Source organism: Gorilla gorilla, chromosome 4 (genome assembly GCF_029281585.2).
Source record: "Gorilla gorilla gorilla isolate KB3781 chromosome 4, NHGRI_mGorGor1-v2.1_pri, whole genome shotgun sequence".
Classification (NCBI taxonomy): Eukaryota; Metazoa; Chordata; class Mammalia; order Primates; family Hominidae; genus Gorilla; species Gorilla gorilla.
Window position 1 is genome coordinate 95,484,613 of NC_073228.2, and position 20,832 is coordinate 95,505,444.

A 20,832-nucleotide genomic window follows, 5' to 3' on the forward strand; every position below is an offset into this window, starting at 1 on the left:
GAAAAAAAAAAAGATGTATAAGCTCATACCTCCAGTGGTGAAAATGACCTTGGGTAGCTACTTTTCCACTTTGTAGATAAGGAAATCAACTTGCATTTTGTTCAATGCTCCATCTAAACTTACTGAACCCAGAACCTAGGTCTACTCTTCTCATTCTACAACTCCCCTCTTCCACACTGTCATTGCTATTCCTTAATTTTTTTTTTTTTTTTTTTGGAGACAGAGTCTTACTCTGTCACCCAGGCTGGAGTACAGTGGCATGATCTTGGCTCACTGCAGCCTCTGCCTCCCGGGTTCAAGTGATTCTTGTGCCTCAGCCTTCTGAGTACCTGGGATTACAGGCACATGCCACCACGACCAGCTAATTTTTGTATTTTTAGTAGAGACGGGATTTTCCCATGTTGGCCAGGCTGATCTCGAACTCCTGACCTCAGGAGATTCGCACACCTCGACCTCCAGAGGTGCTGGGATTATGCGCCTGGCTTGTTATTCCTTAATGTATTAAGACGTTACTATGTTATCGCTGGCTTCTGGTTGAGTGAAAAGGATGCCAGTACTTCCTAAAATTAATTAGCTATAAATGTATACAAAATGTATATATTTGTATGTCTATGCCAGGCTCTGTGGCTCTTGCCTGTAATCCCAACACTTTGGGAGGCCAGCAGGATTGCTTGAGACCAGGAATTTGAGACCAGCCTGGGCAACATAGAGAGACACCAGCTCTACAAACATTTTAAAAAAATTAGCAGGCGTAGTGGCACATGCTTGTAGTACCAGCTACTGGGGAGGCTGAAGTGGGAGGATCTCTTGAGCCTGGGAGGTCAAGGCTGTAGTGAGCTGTGATCGTATCACTGTACTCCAGACTGGGCAAAAGAGCAAGACCCTGTCTCAAAAAACAAAAACAAAAAACCCAAAATGTATGTCTAGATGCCTCTTTGTAACATACCTTGCATGTGAATATATGTTTGGGAAGAAATATTGGAGAATCATATAGTAAGGCCCATATACAACTTGATAACTCATGCATTAATGTATAAACACTGAAGAAAAATTCTAAATGTGATTCCAAAAGTACTTCTAAGGTTATCAGACACTATAAAATTAAGATTCTTTTAAGACAAAGAATATTCACTGTTTTTAAAATTTAAAGAAATTCAGAAATATTCTTCAAAAATTAGAAATTAATGTAACTTTTAGGCCGGGCGTGGTGGTTTGTGCCTGTAATCGTAGCACTTTGGAGGCCAAGTAGGGTGGATCACTTGAGTCCAGGAGTTTGAGACCAGCCTGGGCAACATGGCAAAATCTCATCTCCACAAAAAACACAAAAATAAGCTGGGCATGGTGGGGCATGCCTGTAGTCTCAGCTACTTGGGGGTCTGAGGCAGGAGGATTGCTTGAACCTGGGAAGTCAAGGCTGAAGTGGGCCGAGATCCTGCCACTACACTGCAGCCTGGGTGACAAAGTGAGACACTCTCTTAAAAAAAAAACAAAACTATGTTATGTTTATGTACTCTTGAAATACTGGTAATTTGAACACAACACAGTGAGAAGGAATTGGTGCCTGAAAGTGAATTATTTTACCTGGTTAAGTTTGCTTCATATTTAAGATTGAAATTTAGAGTCTGGACATGGTGTCTCACGCCTGTAATCCCAGTGCTTTGTGAAGCCAAGTTGGGAGGATCGCTTGAGGCCCGAGTTTGAGATCAGCTTGGGTAACATAGTGAGACCACGACTACAAAAAAATTAGAAAATTAGCTGGGTGTGGTGGTGTGCACCTGTAGTCCCAGCTACTTCGGAGGTTGAGACAGGAGGACTACTTTAGCCTAGGAGTTGGTCAGTAATTTTCTTTAGTACAGACCTAGATACAATTCTTACCCAGAATGGCTTAAAATAGAGTTTAATAGTTTAATTTAATGTGTTTGCATGTATGGTGAGTTACTAATATGATCAAGATTCAAATAAATCTCCAAACAATTATACAAAACAGAAAAAAACAAAACACTTTATTTTCCACAAGGAAGAGCAATAGGAAAAATTAAATCATTTCCCACATATTGTTTTCTTAAAACAGAGCCTACAAGGACATATTCAGCACCAAATAAAAAAGGAAAAAAAGAAAAATTACAAACAGCCATAGAATATAATCTATAAAGCAAACATTTAATATTGCACTTTGTTTTGCTAACATTTTGGATTTTACTTTTCCTAATTGAAAAATCAGGAATCTATCTTGAATACTGGAATACAACTGTGAACCTCACATCTTATGTCAGGAATTGACCAATATTTTTAAAAAAGTAATGCCTCTAAAGAAATACATTTTAAAGGGGAAAATAAAACTTTATTTGATAAAGTTTTATACATTTAAAGTTTTATCACATTTTGTGATCCAGTGCCAATTATCAGAATATTGGTCATTCTTGCTTCATGTGTTATTTGTAAGAGTATATAATGACAAGTATTCCAATGCTATGCATATCAACAATTGTTCCCTAGTCAGTTAGACGTAAGAGAGAAAAGGGATTTTCTGACAATCCCCCTCAAACAAAAATAAAACCACCAAATGCCCTTTATGCCAAATATTCCATTAGCTTTTTTTGAGGGGGACATTCACAAAATGATTCAACAATAAAAAAATATTTCACCGCCATTTCCTTATTATCTAGTATTAGTTTGCTACGGGAGCCCAAACCCTTTAACCGAATCACTTAAAACGCGATTCATTTTTACACTGGGCTTTCTTCACCCTGTCAGCATTTGTCAAACATGAATTGTCTTCCATGTTTTCTTAAAGGCCACTTATGGAAAAGCCTATTTGTTTTGTATGAGCTTTAAGACAGTATTTAACCAGGTCAAGCACCAAGCCAGAGCTACTATTATTTTCAGCCACTTTATTAACTGTGGGGTTAAATGGCAGGATAGATGTAACACCCATTTTACACGTATGTTGCAACATCAGAGATGCTGGTTTTCTTTAAAAACATCAGAGCTGAATTCCTTCTAAAATACAACAACAACAACAACAACAAAATAAGTACACTTGGTACCTTGGAAAATGCTGAAATGCTATCATGAATGCTGGTATATTTGTTATGAGCCAACAGAAAATTACCTTTAATATAAACTATAACTTACTGATGTGATTGTTCTTCCTATGTAATCTATACATAATCAAAGTGAGTGATTTCTCATGTTTAGCAAATTGTTCTTTAGGTAATGAAAAACAGTATTCTCATTAGAAAAACACAAAAATCCAAAAGATTTATCACAGCAAACGTTCTTGTATTTTAAACTTTGAAGTTACTTTTGGAATAAAGTCGAGTTTTCATGCCATACCAAGCTTGAGCAAGATAGCAAAGGTACAAATTGAGCTCTCTATTCATAACCTCAATGTATGTATTCCTGCTCATTAATATACTTTGCACCAGCAAAAACGATTTCCAACATATGTGTTTTGGAGGTAATTAAGTAACTCTGTATAAAAATAAATGCACTTTTCCCTCCTTTCCCCAGTGAATGGAAAACTTCCATACTTTTAAAATAATAATAAAAAAAATAATTTTTAAGAGCAACAGCCCTCAACTCTTTGCTGGTGCCTGCCATACTGCCTTTCTTCACTCCATTCTTAGCTCTGCTAGTTTCTTCTTGTATGTCATGATAAAAAGGGAATGTGGGTGTGTAACTTTTGTGTATGTCCCGTTTCCAAATTTCCCTCTCCAAAAAGCCAACCAAATAAACAAACAAACAAACGAAAAAAACAGTGCAACAAAACACAAATAGCATTCCAACAGTTTGGCAAGTGATGCGTTCACCTGAGATTAAGTGATTTTAGGCAGTCAGTAACAAAATGCTGCTTTGCTGTAATAGTAGAAAGGCAACAAATTCTTAAAAGAAACCAAGAAGGTATACAATCTTGACAGTCTCTTATTAGCTTCCTCCTCTTATCTCTTTTTTCCCCACATTATCTGTTGCGTATCTACTACAGTAGGCTGCAAAACATACAGCAAAAAGGATTGGCTTGAAGGCATTTGATGTTTGTAAATAAATCCACAATTGGATCCAAGCTGAAGAGGTGATACATGGTCAGCCTAGTAGACAATTCTGAGCATGTGCATATGCAGGTAAAGTCCAGGCTATATTAAATAAAAAAAAATGTCAGTGCGTTTTTTCATGTTAAAGTTTTTTCAAAGCTTTGTTTTGTTCCTTGTTGTGCTGACCACAAACAAGTTTTAAGAGTATCAAGAGTCTGGCAAAAATAGAAAAAAAAAAAAAAAGAAGCTGTAGTGACATCGAACCGCACAATGTAAGCATTGAGCATGTGCAAATTTTCAAATCAAAAGAAGGAAATCATCCCTCTTTACAACGTGATGTCTTGACACGTACGACCATAGGCTAAGAAGACTGCTCTGAGTATGTGCCAGTTTTAAAAGAGAAAAGCTTAGATCTTCAAGCATGTTGGAGCAGTCCCAGAATGTTGCTGTAGGCTTCTAAAGCATGATCACTGGTTGTTTCATGTATTCGCCATTTTTCTGGGCAAAAGCAATTCCACTTCCTCTGAAACGTGTCTCCAAGATACTTCTCTGTCCTCAGCCGGAAGAGATACAGTTCGGAACCCACATCAACTTGATTCAACCAAGTGTTCCTTCAACGAGAGGGGCAGGATGGTCTATCATCTGCTGACTGATCAGGATTTGGATCAATCTAGAAAGAAATGAGAAAAAAAGTTTACAGAGTTATTTCATGAGGTCTAGGAAGAATGCAGCAAATGACTACAATTCTGAATACTAGTCAAGAAATGTAATCAGAGAGCAAACACAGCTTGTTAGCATATTATATCCAATTATTCTCTTTTCATACCTGAAATGCTATGTGGGGAGGAAAGGGTGTTGGTACCTATAGTACCTGATATTTAATTACTAAATTAACAAGCTTTATAAAGGCATGTCTGAATAGTCCCCTATTTCACAAAAATTAACAGTAAAATTTTATCAGTGAATGAAGACTTTTACTCAGTACTTTAGTAGTACTTAATTAAGACCTAAATACACAACGTAGAATATCTTCATAGCAATCATCTCCTTTTGTAAAGCACCCCTTTCATCCTTCTACAAAAAAGTTAACTCATTGCTTCCTCTGACTTTGGAAAAATGAAATCGTATAAACAATGCTCTTTGTTTATACAATGTGCAAACAATTTGTTTACTCACATGAACAATGTGCTTATGTGAGGTAATAACTCATGGGTGTAAAATCCCACAGAGGGCCAAAAACGCAGTGTATCAGGAAATAAAACTGCTGAACCCAAAACACTCAAGAGGTTTCCTCCCACCTTCTTTATCTTCAGAGTGACTTTTATATGCACATATTTTTAATGAAAAGTTGCTTCTCAAGTACAAAGAGAATGGTCATAGAAAAGCAAATTGTTGGGTTTAATATATTTTTTACTGAAAGAGCTTTTGGACAAGACCCCATCCACTTGCATCTAAATGTGGAACAACCCAAATTGCCTCAGAAGCTTTAGGTAAAACACATTTTTGAAGGAAAAAAGCCAAATAACTTTTAGTTAAATCACACCCTGAACATATTTTAGGGTTTTAAAAGTTGTAAATTATCTTTAGTGCTTTTTAAAAGGAGGCAGAATTTTCCCACAAATTGCTCAAAAGTGAACTATACTTAGATTGTCATTCTTTTTAAAATGCCTCCTTGGACAGCCAGGAAGCCTCAAATCAAGCCAGAAATGACTGACTTAATAAGCAAGACAGAAATGTCCAAGTAAAAATGTAATGACAAAATCTGTAACAAGTGGCAGAACACTTTTAGCATCTAATAGAAATTGTATGTATTAGAAAATAAATAGAAAAAATTATGTCTCATCAATAATTCTGGATATTCTATAATCAATGAATGAAGATGATCTCGTATCATCACAACCAAAGGAAAACTGACCCTTCCAGTTATGGTGTTAATAAAAAAAAAAGAGAAATATGATGAACAATCCCCTAATGTTTAATTTGGGAGTAATATTTCAGAGTAAAACAGCTATGTAAATTACAGTAACCAAAAGAAAAAGCTGATTCTAGTAATTTACAGAATTATTTTGGTATCAAAACCAACTCCAAAACCCCTTAAAAATGTGTACTAGTGGCTAAAGTCACTCTGAAATATCCTGAAATTACTGGACACCCCACCTACTCACTCCTTGTCTTTACATACACTGTTCTTCCTGCCTTTTGAGGACTACTCATTCTTCAAAATTCAGCTTAATAGTCACCTTTTCAAGAAGCCCCACCAGATACCCAAGACCTAATAAGCTGCTTCTCAAATGAGCTGTGCATTTTATCACATTATTACATAATATTTTGCTTCTTAGCTTGTTTTCCTCAGTAATCTGTGGGTTTCTCCTCAGGGCCATGTTTTATTTACATTTAAGTGCTTAGCTGCCATCAATATGAGATGAATGAAAATAGTCTAACCATGTGGGAATGTTGTTTTAAGATGTTATCACAAATACATTATTTCTTATGACTGAGAATGTCAAAATATGCAATTGGAAAAGCATCATGAATAAGATAAATTCTACTATTTAATCAGTGTTTGCAAAATGCTAGTTCTTCCTATCAATGCTTGGATATACAAAATTCTTCCTTCAAAAAATGTGTCTCAAGATACAAGTTTAAGAGAAAAAAAAATTAGTAATTCAACATGAGGTTAGATCATTATCTTAATTCCCTAATAAGTGAACAGTCCTACCTCTGCATCAAACTTAGTAATTATTGACGACCCTAATATTAACTTTTAATCTGTTGTTTTAAATTATTTGTTCTGTTATCATGATAATCAAGATCTAATAACATTAAGAAAAAAAAATGCCTGCAATGCTATTTCCCAAGATAGCCAGTTCATTTCATACTTAAGGAGTAGGTACTTACCTCTGAATAAAGAGGTGGAGGCAAGAATCGAAACTCCTGGATATATGCAAACAGTGGTCCTTGAAGGGCTCTCTCAAAGTCATCACAAGCACTCACTGGTGCAAGATTGTTCCGCCTTTGTTCCTCTGTTACCACTTCTGCATAGCTGGGTGGTGCTGAAGGAAAAAGATACACGCAATTCGAACAGCATGTTCTTATGCATGTCAAAATACACAGAATAGTAGGTATTAAAAAGCAACGTCAAGGTAAAATAATTATTGTTTGGTGATCAAAACTATGAAGACATATAATCAAAACTGAATATTAGGGGCACATCTACTTTCTTTAGGGAAAGATTACGTTCATCTAGGGTCATAAAATATCAGAGGCAAAATAATTTTCTTGATAATAATAGTAAGAGATTAAGCTTAGATGTGTATTATCAAATTACCTTCAGGTCTTTCAGGAAGTGATAAACTGAGCCAGTTCATATTCATGCTACACTGACTGCTTACACTTGAGGTTCTGCTACCAAATGGATGTAGAGGAATGGTACCGATGACAAGTGGCAAATTAAGAAATAAATCCATAGCTCCAGGAATATCCACATATACCTAAACATTGCAAAGAAATATTAAGTTTAGAATGCCAAGTATGATTTCCTTTTCAAAAACTCATAACCAATTTTAATGTTATTTGAAACCCCCATTTACTTCATTTTTAAACTTACATACATGAAAAGTTTCCCTTTTATGTATAATTCTGTATAGTACATTTACATATAAGGTATAATTGTAAGTCAAACTATATAAGGAGTTATGTATTTTATATGTCACTATATATGGAATTAAAAAAAATCAAATCCTGGATGTAAGACAAAACTATGTCATAACTTTAAGACTTAAAAACAAAACAAAACACCAAAAACCTCTTGGGCCAGGCACTGTGGCTCATGCCTATAATTCCAACACTTTGGGAGGCCATGGTGGATGGATCACTTGAGCCCAGGAGTTCAAGGCCAACCTGGGCGACATGGTCAAACTCCATCACTACAAAAAATACAAAAATTATCCAGGCATGGCTACAGGCACACCTGTAGTCCCAACTACTTGGGAGCTGAGGTGGGAGGATCACTGGAGCCCAGAAAGCAGAGGCTGCAGCAGAGCTGAGACTGTGGCACTGCATTCCAGCCTGGGTGACAGGTGTTTCAAAAAAGAAAAAAGAAAGGAAAAAACCTCTTAAATGTGTACATACCATTAGTGAATATTCCACACGGATTATACTACAGTCGAGGATAGAGGGAGAAACTGGTGGAATTTTCAGCAACTTGCCATTCCACGTCTCTGTCTTTCCAGATGATAACGATTCCCCACGCAAGTTAGCCACAAGCTGTTTTACTTCCTTCATTTTCCCTTTGGCATAGAAGGCCTGTGTTTGGTAAATGGCTGCCTTTGGCACGACCATTCGGGAAGAGCAGTTCTCAATCTCAGCAAATATCTGAATTGATTCACCTAGAGAGGGAAAAATATATACATATCTACTGTTAGAAAAAAACAACAAAAGAAGTCAAGATTCTTAAAGCTCAAGTAAGAAAGTGCAACTAACATACATGAAAAGATGTCCTAGGAACTGCAAATAACTTGAGTCATAGAAATGAACTAATCAGTAGCTATTTGAAAAAGGAAACTACATTCTACTTTGTGAAAAAAACAAATGGATAAGCACAATTTGTTATTTCACAAAAGAATACTATATTATGTTTATATTTAGTAGTCATATTATAAATTTATACACAAAAGCTAAGTGAAGAAAAGTTTTTTGTGGGAATCTACCTCTTACATACCTGGGGTATAGCCCTTCCTTTCAATTTTGGCACTTAAGGATATTGGGCCTGAGGTACAGAACCAGCAACAGAGTGTCTTTTCTTTTGTGCCTGCTTGGGGTGACTGTAAGAAAAAAATTAAGAGAAAAAGGTCAGTGTATGGAGGTACAATCAATACCAGAATATTTTAAAATATAACCCTAAATTTGTGGGAAGTTAAAAATTAAAACTGGTTTTGCTTTTTTTTTGTATCCAGACATATTTCTTATTTTTTAACTAACCGATGGTTTTGAATTATACCATTACTTTTATTTTTAAATAAATTTCCATTCAATTAGAAAAAAAGGTAAAGGGTTTACAGCCCATCCCATAAACATAGTTTTTTAGCTCACACTATTTACAAATATAGTAATCAAAAACCAACCAAATAAAAAAAACCCTTTCCACATTCCATTTAAACTGCCTTAAAAAGGCAGCACAGAAAGGAATCTGATCATAATTCCAAATGTTAACATCTTTCTCTGAGAATATAAAAAAATCAATATGTAAAAAAGGAAAATGCCCATTTCTTACGTGCTTTAAAGATGTTATCATTTGTTTAAATCAAATAAAGTTTTAAGTCAAATTTGAATTATTTTCAGACAAATGCAATTAAAAATAGATTTCTTTAAAAAAGGAGTTAAGTTTTTTAATGAAACTAATGATTCCCCATTATTTGACAACTATCCCTCTATTGGAATAAGAAAGTATAGTACAAATTTTAGATTATGATATTGTCAAGTAAGTGATATTGTATTATAATAAAAGATACTACTGCTCTTCTTCCACTCAAATCATCCAAGGACCAGATCTGTTTTTTGTTATGGCTGTCATACTCTGAGTAAGAGATACTTCATATCATATACTGGTCTTAGTTTTATATTTACTTAAAGGTACTACAATGTCAAAAATATGAGCATATTTTTCATTAATTTCAGTGTTCTTGACTGTATTTAAGAAAATGTACATTTATGAAATTTTAAAAGAAAACCAGTATTTTTAAATTATGACAACTGCATAGTTTAGGTGATTGATTATTCTTTAATATTTATATGCCAAAAACAAAGAATAAATAATTCAGTCAATTCTTACCAGTAATGAAGGAGTGTTGATATCTATATGCTCAAAGACTGTAAATTCCTTCTTTAATTTTACTGGTAGTAGCCAAGGCCTGTGCAATTCGGCTTTCACCCAATAGCGCACACTGCCATGTCGGCCTTCGAATGAGGTAGCGAGTGGTCTGTGCAGAATATAAAGGTCAATATATTAATTTTATACCTCTTTCTAACAATTACACAGTAGGTCAGAATAGAAGTGTTAATATACTGTATTGTTTATGTTCCAATGAGGTATCAAACATATAATTTAAAAAATTTCCAAAGGGATAAGTCATCGGGGAAAAAACTTCCTATTTCCAACTAAGAATAAACAATAAATATCTTTAAAATTTTGCTTTAAAAAGCCAGAAGAATACAATCCATTTAAACTAAGAGGAGGCTACTTTTAATGATGGTGGCAAAATCATGAAAGTTTAATGGACATTTTTTGAAAAGGCCAAGAATTCAAACACAAAGTTGAGAATGGTTTAACTATTTCTACTGATAAATTCTAGACACTGGTTAAACATTCAGACCAAATTCCCTATAGTACTCCACTTCTCATTAGCCGGGAATTATCATCTTTTAATAGCAACTAATTAAGGTCTAGAAAAGGCCTGGAATAGTCATTATAGTTTCAAAAATTTCACATTTCATAAGTTTACTGAAAAACTACTTTTGTATCTCTCAGTTTACTCATGTTCTAATTCTTGTTTGGCTGTTCTCTAACTTTACGGGCTTCAAAAGAAAAAGATATAGTCCTCTTGATCTATGTCAAGAGAATAGAAAAAAATTTTTTTTAACTCTGTCAGATTTTACTTGTGGAAGGTTTTATTTTAGCGAGTTCAGTATCTTTTTCATAATTTCATTAGTAAAATACTCAATGTTCAGTTACTTACAAGAGTGCTAGCTTAGATTAGCATAAGAAACACTGGTGTTTTCATATTTTTTTTTTTTGCATTTTAGACTCCCACATTAACTTGTATAGCAGAGAAATAAAATCTTAAACTGTATGCTAATAGTTATCCAAAATTTACGTTAAATGACTTTGGTTTACAGATAGAACTTTAACATTAAATGACGCTGAAAATACTCAGGCCCCATATTGGCCTTATTCTATCAACAGACTTTAATATTTTTCTCAGAAATTAGATGAGGGCATTACATTCCAAATAAAATTCTCAAATAATATAGTAAATAGAATTTTCTAAAAAATACCATTTATGACTTCTCTCTCTATATATAACATCTCAAGCACTAGAATTAACAAATGTAGAATTAATGTACATTTGCCACCTGACAAAATCTTATGTAATCTGTTTATTCTCCAGAATAATCACAAGTGCCATTTTGCAGGTTTTAATATTTGCTAAAAGGCATTTTTTTAAAAAAGTTTGTATCATCTCTTCCAACAATCTGTCATTACTTTAAGAATATACCACTTTCCTTTTTCCTTTCTTACTAGATTCCAAGTTTTATATTAATGTATCCTTGATGCATGTTTCCTTTTAAGCCTGGGTCATATCTCTTGTGTGACCTTCCCAATAGTTCTTTGTACAGAAGCTATTAAGTTCATATCAGAAGAACAACATTTCTAAAGTTAGGATATTCCTAATTATTTTTATTTTCGAAACTTACTGCTATTGGTTAGTATTAGCAGAAAAAGTAGAATATAGAATTTTTTATAAATTGAAGCTACTAAGACTTGATAGGGTCTATCTTTTCTCATAATGATAATTGATAATAAACTAAGTATAAAGTGGTTATTATTTGACTAGCAACTTCCAATTCACTCATGTTAAAGGAAACCCTATTCCTATTTTAAAAACCTCATAAACTTTAGGATAGAATACTGAAAATTGAGTATGCCTTCTATAATTTTGCCACGCTAGATTAAAAAATAGCTTCTTATGTTTAATATATTGTTTTCCTCTAGCAAGTTTCAGTAATGAAAAGGGTTTTTTTTTCAACTAAAAATGTTTAAATTTAGAATACTTAATTTTAAAATAATGCTCTGATCATAAGTATCTATAAAAATGCCTATTATTTATAATACTTACGTCTGTGGAAGCTCGAAGCTGAATGCATATTCATGCCTTCCTGAATGAATAGTGTGGAAGCCTTCTTCGGAATTATCATCATCTAAAACAAACATAAAAAGAAAACAAAGAATTTATTATTCAACATTTACATACTCCGCAGGGTGGCATAACTTTAAAGATGCTTACATAACAATTAAGACCACAAAACAAGCTTTGGAGTCTGAGAGATCCGAGTTCTAATTCTAACTTCATCATTTCCTCTGGACAAAATAAAAATCCTGTCTTCAGCTGCCTTATCTGTAAAATGGGGATAATGAATACTCACACCCCACAGGCTTTTTATTTTTTCTAATGGAAAATGACCCAAACTGCAAAGCATCTGTTTATAAAATAGTATATATACTCAAAAGGCTCGGGTCTCACATCATGGTAAGACAATGCTATCCTTTGTCTCCAACGGTTTGCTTAAATTTATCACATTAAGACTATAATGTATCAAAGAAAAACTGTTCATGCAACCCTCTTAAAATATGTCAGTTTATGGGGAATAATAATACCAGATGTGAATAGAATAGATACTCCAAAACCACTAGAAAACCTTGTCAAATAGACGGAGTAAAAAAAAAAAAAAAGCCACACATTGATTTTAATGTCAGTTTTATAACTAAAAATAATTATTGATCTAAAATGATCACAACACTCAGTTGGTCCCAGCAACGACTAAAACTTGCATAAACTATACCTTAGATAATTACAAAGAACCGCATTTAGGTGGTGTCGGCTTATAAGGAAACAATATTGTCCAACATCCTTGAAAAAAATGAGGTCTAACTATTAATAGTTTCCAGTTTCTATAAAAAAGGGATGACCTTTCATTTTACAACCAATTTTTTTGGTGAAATTATTTTTTTTCAAGTGGCATGAAAATAAATATAATCGAAAATATGGGAGGGGGTTCTAGATCATTAAAGTGCCTATTTAGCGTTTTAAATAATTACAGAAATATCTTTTAGTTTTCTTGGTGTAGAAACCTTTACGATTAGCCCCCAGAGTAGAAAAAACTGGCACATTATTTAACTTTCCTTCAGCAAAGTATTGAATATACACAAAAAACGTGATGCCTCCCTGATATTAAACGAGAAAAAGGGGGAAAAAAGCATGTATACGTCGATACTTTCATTTAAAAATCATGGTGATTCGCTTATGTCTCCATACAATTTTCCTCGTCCCCTGTGCAAATTCCCCTGAACGGATTTCAGAACCAAAAACTAGCTGATGAGCTGGGAGCCATTTAAATTCGCTCCCCTCGAAGGCGCCCAAAGTTCGCCTTCTTTTCCCTTTCTTCCCTCTTCGCTCCCTTTTTGTGCCAGCTCAGCAGTCTCATTGAGGCGAGCGGCGGCGGCCGCGCCGTGGTAAACAAGTGCCGGGCTGTCAATCAAGAACTAGACCGGAGCAGGAGAGGACCGGCCTAAACCGGCGCGAGCAGATCCCAGCCGGCCTGCCCGCGCGCCGCCGCCGCCGCCGCCGCCGCCGCTGCTGCCCGCGCGCCCCGCTATACATACGGCATACGTCGCGCGGCGCTCGCGCCCGTGCCCGCGCAACCTAGCCTGCTGGCCGGGGGGCGGGGCGAGCGAGCCGCGGCGCTTCCGCTTTACACGCCCCAGCCGGCGACCGGTTCGATCTGGCTCGGGCCACTCTGACACCTTTAGTTTCGGCGAGGGATATTGGGGCGGCGAAGGGGAGGCGGGGGCCCGAAGGCTTCGGAAAACGATGGGGGAGGGGGCAGAGGATACCCGTCGAAGCCCCCCCCCCCACCCACATTTCGATATTGGAATCACTTTCCTTCTTCCTCGGGCCAGCCTTTGCTCTGTCCCCTCAGGTCAACTCAAGGTAGACAGTGTGGCGACTGGAGAGGTCGGGGAACAAGCTTTGTTTCAGCTAAGGGGAAAACAAGCGTTCACAGGAGTCCCCTGACACCTCCCACTCGGAAGATAGCTAACGGGGGTCCTGCCAACCCTTCCCATCCAACTTCCATCTGTAAAGGATTTTCTGCTAAAGTTGGGTCCATGGCCATCCAGCACCTGTAAGGCCGGCAGGAGCGTCTGCCCTCTACTCAGTTAAAGCCTGAAGTCGTTTCCTTTCGATGGCCCTTAGGAGGCCCAAAAGAGGGGCGACAGAACATGATGTGACACGGGACGGGCGCCCCCAGAAGCCCGGGAACAAACGTGAGTACGGGCTGGGTGGGGGTCGCTCTGGAGGAACCTTTACCGGCACACGCCGGTTTCCTAGCCTCGCCCCAGCCGCGGCGCGAGCTCACTCTCCCCACCCGCCCGCGCCCAATCCAATCAGCGCCTGCCATCGCCTTAGCAACAGGCTAACAAACCTGGCTCCGCCTATCCCGGGCGCCCGGGGCGGGGTCTCAGTTACCAGGCTAGTTTGAGAGCTCCCAGTTTCAAGTCATTGAAACTATTCCTGACTGAGCTCGTCTACGCGTTGCAGGGTTTGGGGGGCATTTTGTTGGGGGTGCAGGGCATTTAGTTTTCTTTACCACGAAATCATGGTGCAACTAATGAAATTATATTTGTCCTCACATCTCGTTGTTCTACTTTTCCCCACTGCAAGTCTTAACCCCTTAAAGAAAAATCTGTTTCTTTCACCCGTTTCATAAAAGGCTGCAATATTCAGAAAGGTACAAACACAAAGTCATCTATCTGCTTTTCAACAAATACCAAGGCTGTCATTAGGCATTTGCATCTCCTATCAGTGTTAACACTTGGAGAGATTAATTAGTTATTTCAGGATGCAAAGTACCTGTATCTAACTACGAAAATCCTGCTAAAGAACTGAGTTCACCTTAATAGTTTCAAAAATAATGCATTAATACTGTCCCTCAAAGCATCCTTCATTTCTCACTTGCCTTAGTCATCAGCACTTCTCCAGGATGTACGTTTTTAATATAAAAAATAAGGTAAAATATGCCTCTAATTTTTTTTCTGAAAAATCGCCAACATCTGAACTAAATACTGCATTAAAAAGGAGAGGCACAAAAATTACATAACCAGTTTTAACATTATATTCTTCTTGGGCTAGGAATTAAGTCATCGCCACCACCTGACGCGTGTAACCAATCTGCTGAGAGCAGAACAAGCGCCCCTCCTCACCACCCCCCAGAACTGGTCCGAAACAGGATTGAACCGCTTCTAACAAAGGGTGGAAACTTAGAAAAACAAGCCTAGAGTCTCCTATATTTCCACAATGTAACCATTTAAACAATAGAATGGAAATCTCAGGACTCCTTCTCCCTTTGACAACCCTTTATCTCCCTCTTCTAACCAAAAATCAAATCCAGTGTGCCCTATACTTTTCAATTCTATTTGACTGGCATGGGTTTCATTGAATGCACGTTCCAAAGTTAGACATGATGCTCGGAAAAGAAAATTACTGATCCTAAATGGCTTCTAAAACTGACTCGATACCTATCATAATGACAGATAGTCATTCCTTTAAAATAAGGAATGCTGGATGTAAATTTTTAAAGGAATGGTAAAGAATAGAGAAAAAACACGTGGGGTGTTGATACCATATGTCAAAATAAGCCACAGAAATCTTTTATGAAAGAACAGTCATCAATTCTTTAAAGTCTTTTGCATTCCAGTATTAAAAATGAAACACACCCATTAAGCCTCTTAAAAATGTTATTACATTTCTTGATCGAAGTTCAGTTTTTACATCTTAGGTTGCAAGTAAAAGGGCAAAAATCTAAGACTGCAGCTTTTACCAATTCATTTGAAAATATATTAGTAAAACGATTGAATTGGATTCAAACAGAATTTATAAGTAAGGTGCAAATGGACTACAAGTGCGTGTGGCACAGACCGAGCCGGGTACAGAGGTAGCTGAATAAGTGTAGTTTGCAGTCACTTTGCAGATGCCTGCATGCATTACGGCTTAACACACGATGAACGTCAAGGAGAATCCAAACCTTCCAACTTTGCTAACCTTTCTCAAACTGCTTAGTTATGCTAGGAGTAGAATCACGTTAATTCAGAAAACTGAAAAGGTACGTTTCCAAAGAAAATGAGTCCAATGACTTCTGAATAACAAAAACTTACCTCTTTCGTGCCCAATTAAGATGTCTTTATGGTTGAAATATTCTACTTCTTCAGTGTAATTCTGTGTATAGGCAGTATTGGAGCCGGCGTTTCTAGATTCAGTCCAGCGTACTTTCGCATGTCCTCTTGCATGAATTTTAAGAGATTTTACTCTGATTTCCCCAGTAACTTCTAAATTTACCCTTCCTGAGACGGTATCCCCACTAGAATACACAGGGACATTGCTGTCATTAAGACAGTCAAAGCTTATTGTCAAACTCTTCACCTTTCCCAGCACCATGTTTATAACAAAATCTATAAAAATATAATGTAAGACAAAAAAGTCAAGATCGCATATAAAATGTGATCTTCACTTAACACTGATCGATATTTTTGCCGTGCAAAATGCTTGCAGGCCGGATCAGTGATTCTCTACAAATAGTTCATTGAGATTTCTTAAAAAGTCAGGGCAGCAGAGGCTGCTGCTCCGCGCTCCCGCTCGTCTCAGTGGTCTCCTTACAAAGACGGGCGGCTAAAGGCTGCCAGCTCACTTTAAGAGCAGCTTTGTGAAAAACAACCCCAGTGCGCAGGCGCAGGCCGCGGCTGCTGTCCGCCCTCCCTGCGCGCCCCCTCCCGCGCCGCGCCGCGCCGCGCCGCGCCGCGCCGCGCTCGCTCCCTTGCCCGCTCGCTCCCGGGTACAGTAGGTGTAGAGCTAGGGGAAGGAGATACTGGAGCTGCCGGCCGGCTGAACCTGACTTCTCTTCATTGTGGGCTCCTATTGGTAGGCAGGCTACCGTATACCCTCGACGTGCTATCTGGAGCCCGTTACCGAGCGCACTCTACTAGAAAGATAATGGCAGAGTGGGGCGCGAGGGTACAAGGGCTGGGTGGGGAGTTTGCAAAGCCAAGTAAGGATAAATTGCAGTGACCAGCCCGAAGCGTGCGTTACCGGCACTGCAGCGTTTTACCAACTGCCTGGATAGGAGGAGGAAAAAGTGATGTGTGAAGAGAGATGGGGGAAGGGAGAAACCGGTTGGGCAAGCGGCCGATTGTTGAGCATAATCTAACGAATTTCCAAAGAAAACGTAATAAAACCGGACAAGAAATATTGTTCATAGACAAGAGCATACTTTGCTTGGGGTTTTTTTTTTTTTAAACCAATACTTTGTAGGCAGGGTGGAAATGAACTCAGTCGAGGTCAAAGGAACCTTAATCCTTTGAAGAGCGAGGTAGAGACGCAAGTACAATGTAATCAATAGGCTTTGCTGTCTCCTCAACTTCTTTCTCCTACATTGCGTAATTAGCACCGAAAAACAACCAAGTTGTTTCCAGGATGACACGGGTGGGGGCTGGGGGAAGCTTGATCACTTCCTCGAAGGAAGAAAAAGTCCTTTTAAGACACCACCTACGGCTAGATTTGCAGAGTAAGACATGATTACAACTCCTGTGTCCAGAGGAATAAGAATAGAGTTCGGCCTAAAAAAGTACTACCTTATAAAAGGCATATGACATAGTGGTTTAGCTGACATATTGTTTGCAACAGAATCGGAAAATCTTTGTTAGAAATTAGTGAAGCGCATAAAATTGTTTTTAAAAAGCATGATTTGGTATATAAATAGGGATTAACTGTGTGAAGCTTTAATTTTCGGCCGAGAGCCTTGGACCATTTAACGTAGTAATTCTCATGATACATCTTAAATATAGGTACATTTCTCTTTTTATTGTGAATGTTTGGTAAAAAATAGCAGTGCTTTCGTCACATCACACTGGGATTCAGAGTATAACAGCATAAACTCATCTAGATTACTGGCAATTAACAGAACTGCCTTACAAGAGAAATGTAGAAAGAAAAAATATGAATCTGGTGCTCTCTCTCTCTGTATATATATGTATGACCAAAAATACCTTGGAAGATTTTTGGCTGTCCGTGTCTAAACGTTTTAGATTCTTTTGCGTAGTGTATATGGATAGGTTGAGCCTATGAGTCACAATAAACTAAACTTACTGGTCTTGCTGTTTTATTTCAAAAGAAACTAAGCTTTTGGGGGTTGGATTTTAGTTGACAAGGCAATATCTTGGACTCAACAGCAATATATAAAGAGTATAAATATGCAAACTAGACAATGAGCAGGCCATTTATTTCAGAGTTTAGATCGCTATGCATAAAATTATAAATTTGCATATTTAAGTGGGAAAAACAGTCTTATCTTTTCCCTACCTCTTGGTTGACACCTGGTGGAAACTCTAGGTAAAGTACCTGGGGCCTTGTACTAGCTTTGATTACAGATACTACTTGTGTTTTTTCTCCACCTAGTGGTAGAAGTGGTGAATTTCCTAGAATGACAGCTTTTCCTCAGCATAAGGTCAATGATACTTAATAAGCATTCAAAAACCACTGAGCAAGGAATGGATTTAAAAGTGTAGTCCACAATGAATACATAAATTCATTGCACATTTATGTCTACATTTACGTTAAAAATTATTAAGGGTTAGTGAACAGCTGAATTCAGATTTTTTTAGTAAAATTTAATTAGAATATAACTTATTTCAGAAAAAATAAGAATTAGCTATTTAAATACACCAGAATTGCATTTAATAAAAAAGAAGTCTAAGAAATTTATTTGTAGTTTGGAAAATTGTTTTAAAATATTAAATGTTTCATTCCTGTCACTGTGTAGTACATTATTCTTTGTGTTTGAAGCTTTCAGGATCTTTTGAATAGTTGTCTTTATTATTTATTTTGCTATTTTTTAAATTTTCTTTTTACTGTGTCTTCTTAAATACTTAGGTAACTGGCAAATTTCCAAGAAATTCTCACCAGCTGCCATTTTCATTATATTTTTATTTTTTGAGATGGAGTCTCACTCTGTTGCCCAGGCTGGAGTGCAGTGGCACAATCTTGGCTCTCTGCGGCCTCTGCCTCCCGGGTTCAGGCGATTCTCCTGCCTTAGCCTCCGGAGCAGCTGGGATTACAGGCACGCACCACCACCCCTGGCTACTTTTTGTATTTTTAGTAGAGACAGGGTTTCACCATGTTGGCCAGGCTGGTCTTGAACTCCTAGCCTCAAGAGATCCACCCGCCTTGGCCTCCCAAAGTGCTGGGACTATAGACGTGAGCTGCTTGTGCCTGGTCTCGCTTTATCTTTTCAGTTCTTAAAAACAAAAACAAAAACGCTTGGACCAGATTTTGAATGTTTTCTCTTGTCGCTTTCATAACTTCCCCCTTTCAGATTTTTTGTCTAAATATCTACTCCTTAGACAGCTTGAAATGCTGTACTGTAGACATTATCTTGGGCTTCTCAGCTTGCTTCACTGGGCCATTATTGTATTTTGTATTATATTTAAACTATTCGTCTTTACCATCAAGGCTCTTTCCTACTTCTCCCCAGCCTACGTCTCATATGCCATCTCCTCCTACTCATCTGCTAACTCTCTATAATCCTGTCAAGTACATCTTCTGTCCCCTTTGTTAGCTTGTCTCACTGTTGCCAGTATGCAGTTACATGTGCTTTTGGTGCCCAGAATAACACCCCACTACTATGTTATCTCCTTTGCTTTTTTCTAATCCCTCCACTAGATGCAGTTGGCACAACTGAGTAAAATTCCAACTAGACTGAATAACTAGCTTCCCTTCCCCTTTCATTGCTTCTTCAGAGCTTAAGTAGGAATCTCTTTTTATATTAGCTTTTGAGTCAAATGGCTCTTTCACTTTAATATATTAAAGTTTGAACTCAATCTCAAGAACTCTATCAAAGACTGATAAATGATCATTGCTATCAAGTTGTATGATATTGAGGAGATATGTCAAGATTACTGCCAAGTTTGGAGTTTTTTGCATATTATATCAACATGCTCAATATTTTTATTTAAAAAAAAAAAGGAAGCCATCTCAACTGGAAGTTTTGGTGTTTGGTTGAAAAAAAAAAACCTACCAGTAGTCAGAATCTGTTTCATAAAGAAAAATATGAAATCTATGCTTAATCTATTTTAACTAGCAGCTGATAGGCTCGAGTGCTATGGGACTAAGGGGGATTTTTTTCCTTTGGTCTTAATTCTGTATTTCAAGATTTTGTAACTCTGACTTAACTCTTTAATATCCTCACAGTGCAGCAAATTTGGCATGCAGACTGGACAGAAGACTTGCTGTATTATTAGCAAAATGAGTAGTATTTGTTTTTTAGCTTTGAGAGCTATTACAAACATAACGCATATTATGTTTGTTATGTTCTTCATACTTAATAGACTTTTAAATATGTTATGGATTTCGTGATGAAACTCACTATCAAATTTGGATTCTGATCTCCTTCATTAATAAATAGTATAATTTGTGTTATGTGAACACCATTTAATCTGTTATATTTTATTTCTTGATTAAAAGAAAATCACCCATAATTTTACTGTCCGTCCATTCAGAGACACCACTGTTAACATTTTGGTGTATTTCCATCCAGATGTACAACTAAAGAAGAGCATTGCCAGTGAAGCTATGACAGTGCATATTATCATGTAGAAGATGAGTTGGTAAAGTTTATTCATCTAAGCTCAAATGGCATCTTGTCTACAGAAAGAATTAGGAATGCTAAATTTCTTTTCTGAACTATTTTATAAATTTTGACTTTTGACTATGCACAACTTTATATAATGAGGGTAAAATTTTATTTGCTATAATAAAATATTTTCTGGCTGAGTGTGGTAGCTCATGCCTGTAATCCCAGAACTTGAGAGGCTAAGGTGGGAGGATTGCTTGAGTCCAGTGGTTTGAGACCAGTCTGGGCAACATAGCAAGACCCTGTCTCTACAAAAAATACAAAAATTAGCCAGGTGTGGTGGCAT

The 20,832-nt window shown here is 37.1% G+C and overlaps 1 protein-coding gene across 3 annotated transcripts; it reads right to left on the bottom strand.

Moving 5' to 3' along the window:
* Nucleotides 1–1,974: 1,974 nt before the first annotated feature.
* On the bottom strand, nucleotides 1,975–16,634 carry ARRDC3 (arrestin domain containing 3). Of its 3 annotated transcripts, XM_004042266.5 has the most exons (8): nucleotides 16,021–16,634; nucleotides 11,927–12,008; nucleotides 9,862–10,009; nucleotides 8,752–8,854; nucleotides 8,163–8,419; nucleotides 7,360–7,522; nucleotides 6,930–7,084; nucleotides 1,975–4,701 (listed from the first exon to the last, which is right to left on the bottom strand). In XM_004042266.5, exons 1-8 carry the CDS (start codon nucleotides 16,298–16,300, stop codon nucleotides 4,645–4,647), a joined length of 1,245 nt encoding a protein of 414 aa, XP_004042314.1. In that variant the 5' UTR covers nucleotides 16,301–16,634; the 3' UTR covers nucleotides 1,975–4,644. The 3 variants fall into 3 exon arrangements, with proteins under 3 accessions (XP_004042314.1, XP_055245263.1, XP_055245260.1); XM_055389285.2 differs by lacking the exon at nucleotides 1,975–4,701 and having other exon boundaries at nucleotides 6,936–7,122; nucleotides 16,021–16,568; XM_055389288.2 differs by lacking the exons at nucleotides 9,862–10,009; nucleotides 16,021–16,634.
* Between the last annotated feature and the right edge of the window lie 4,198 nt (nucleotides 16,635–20,832).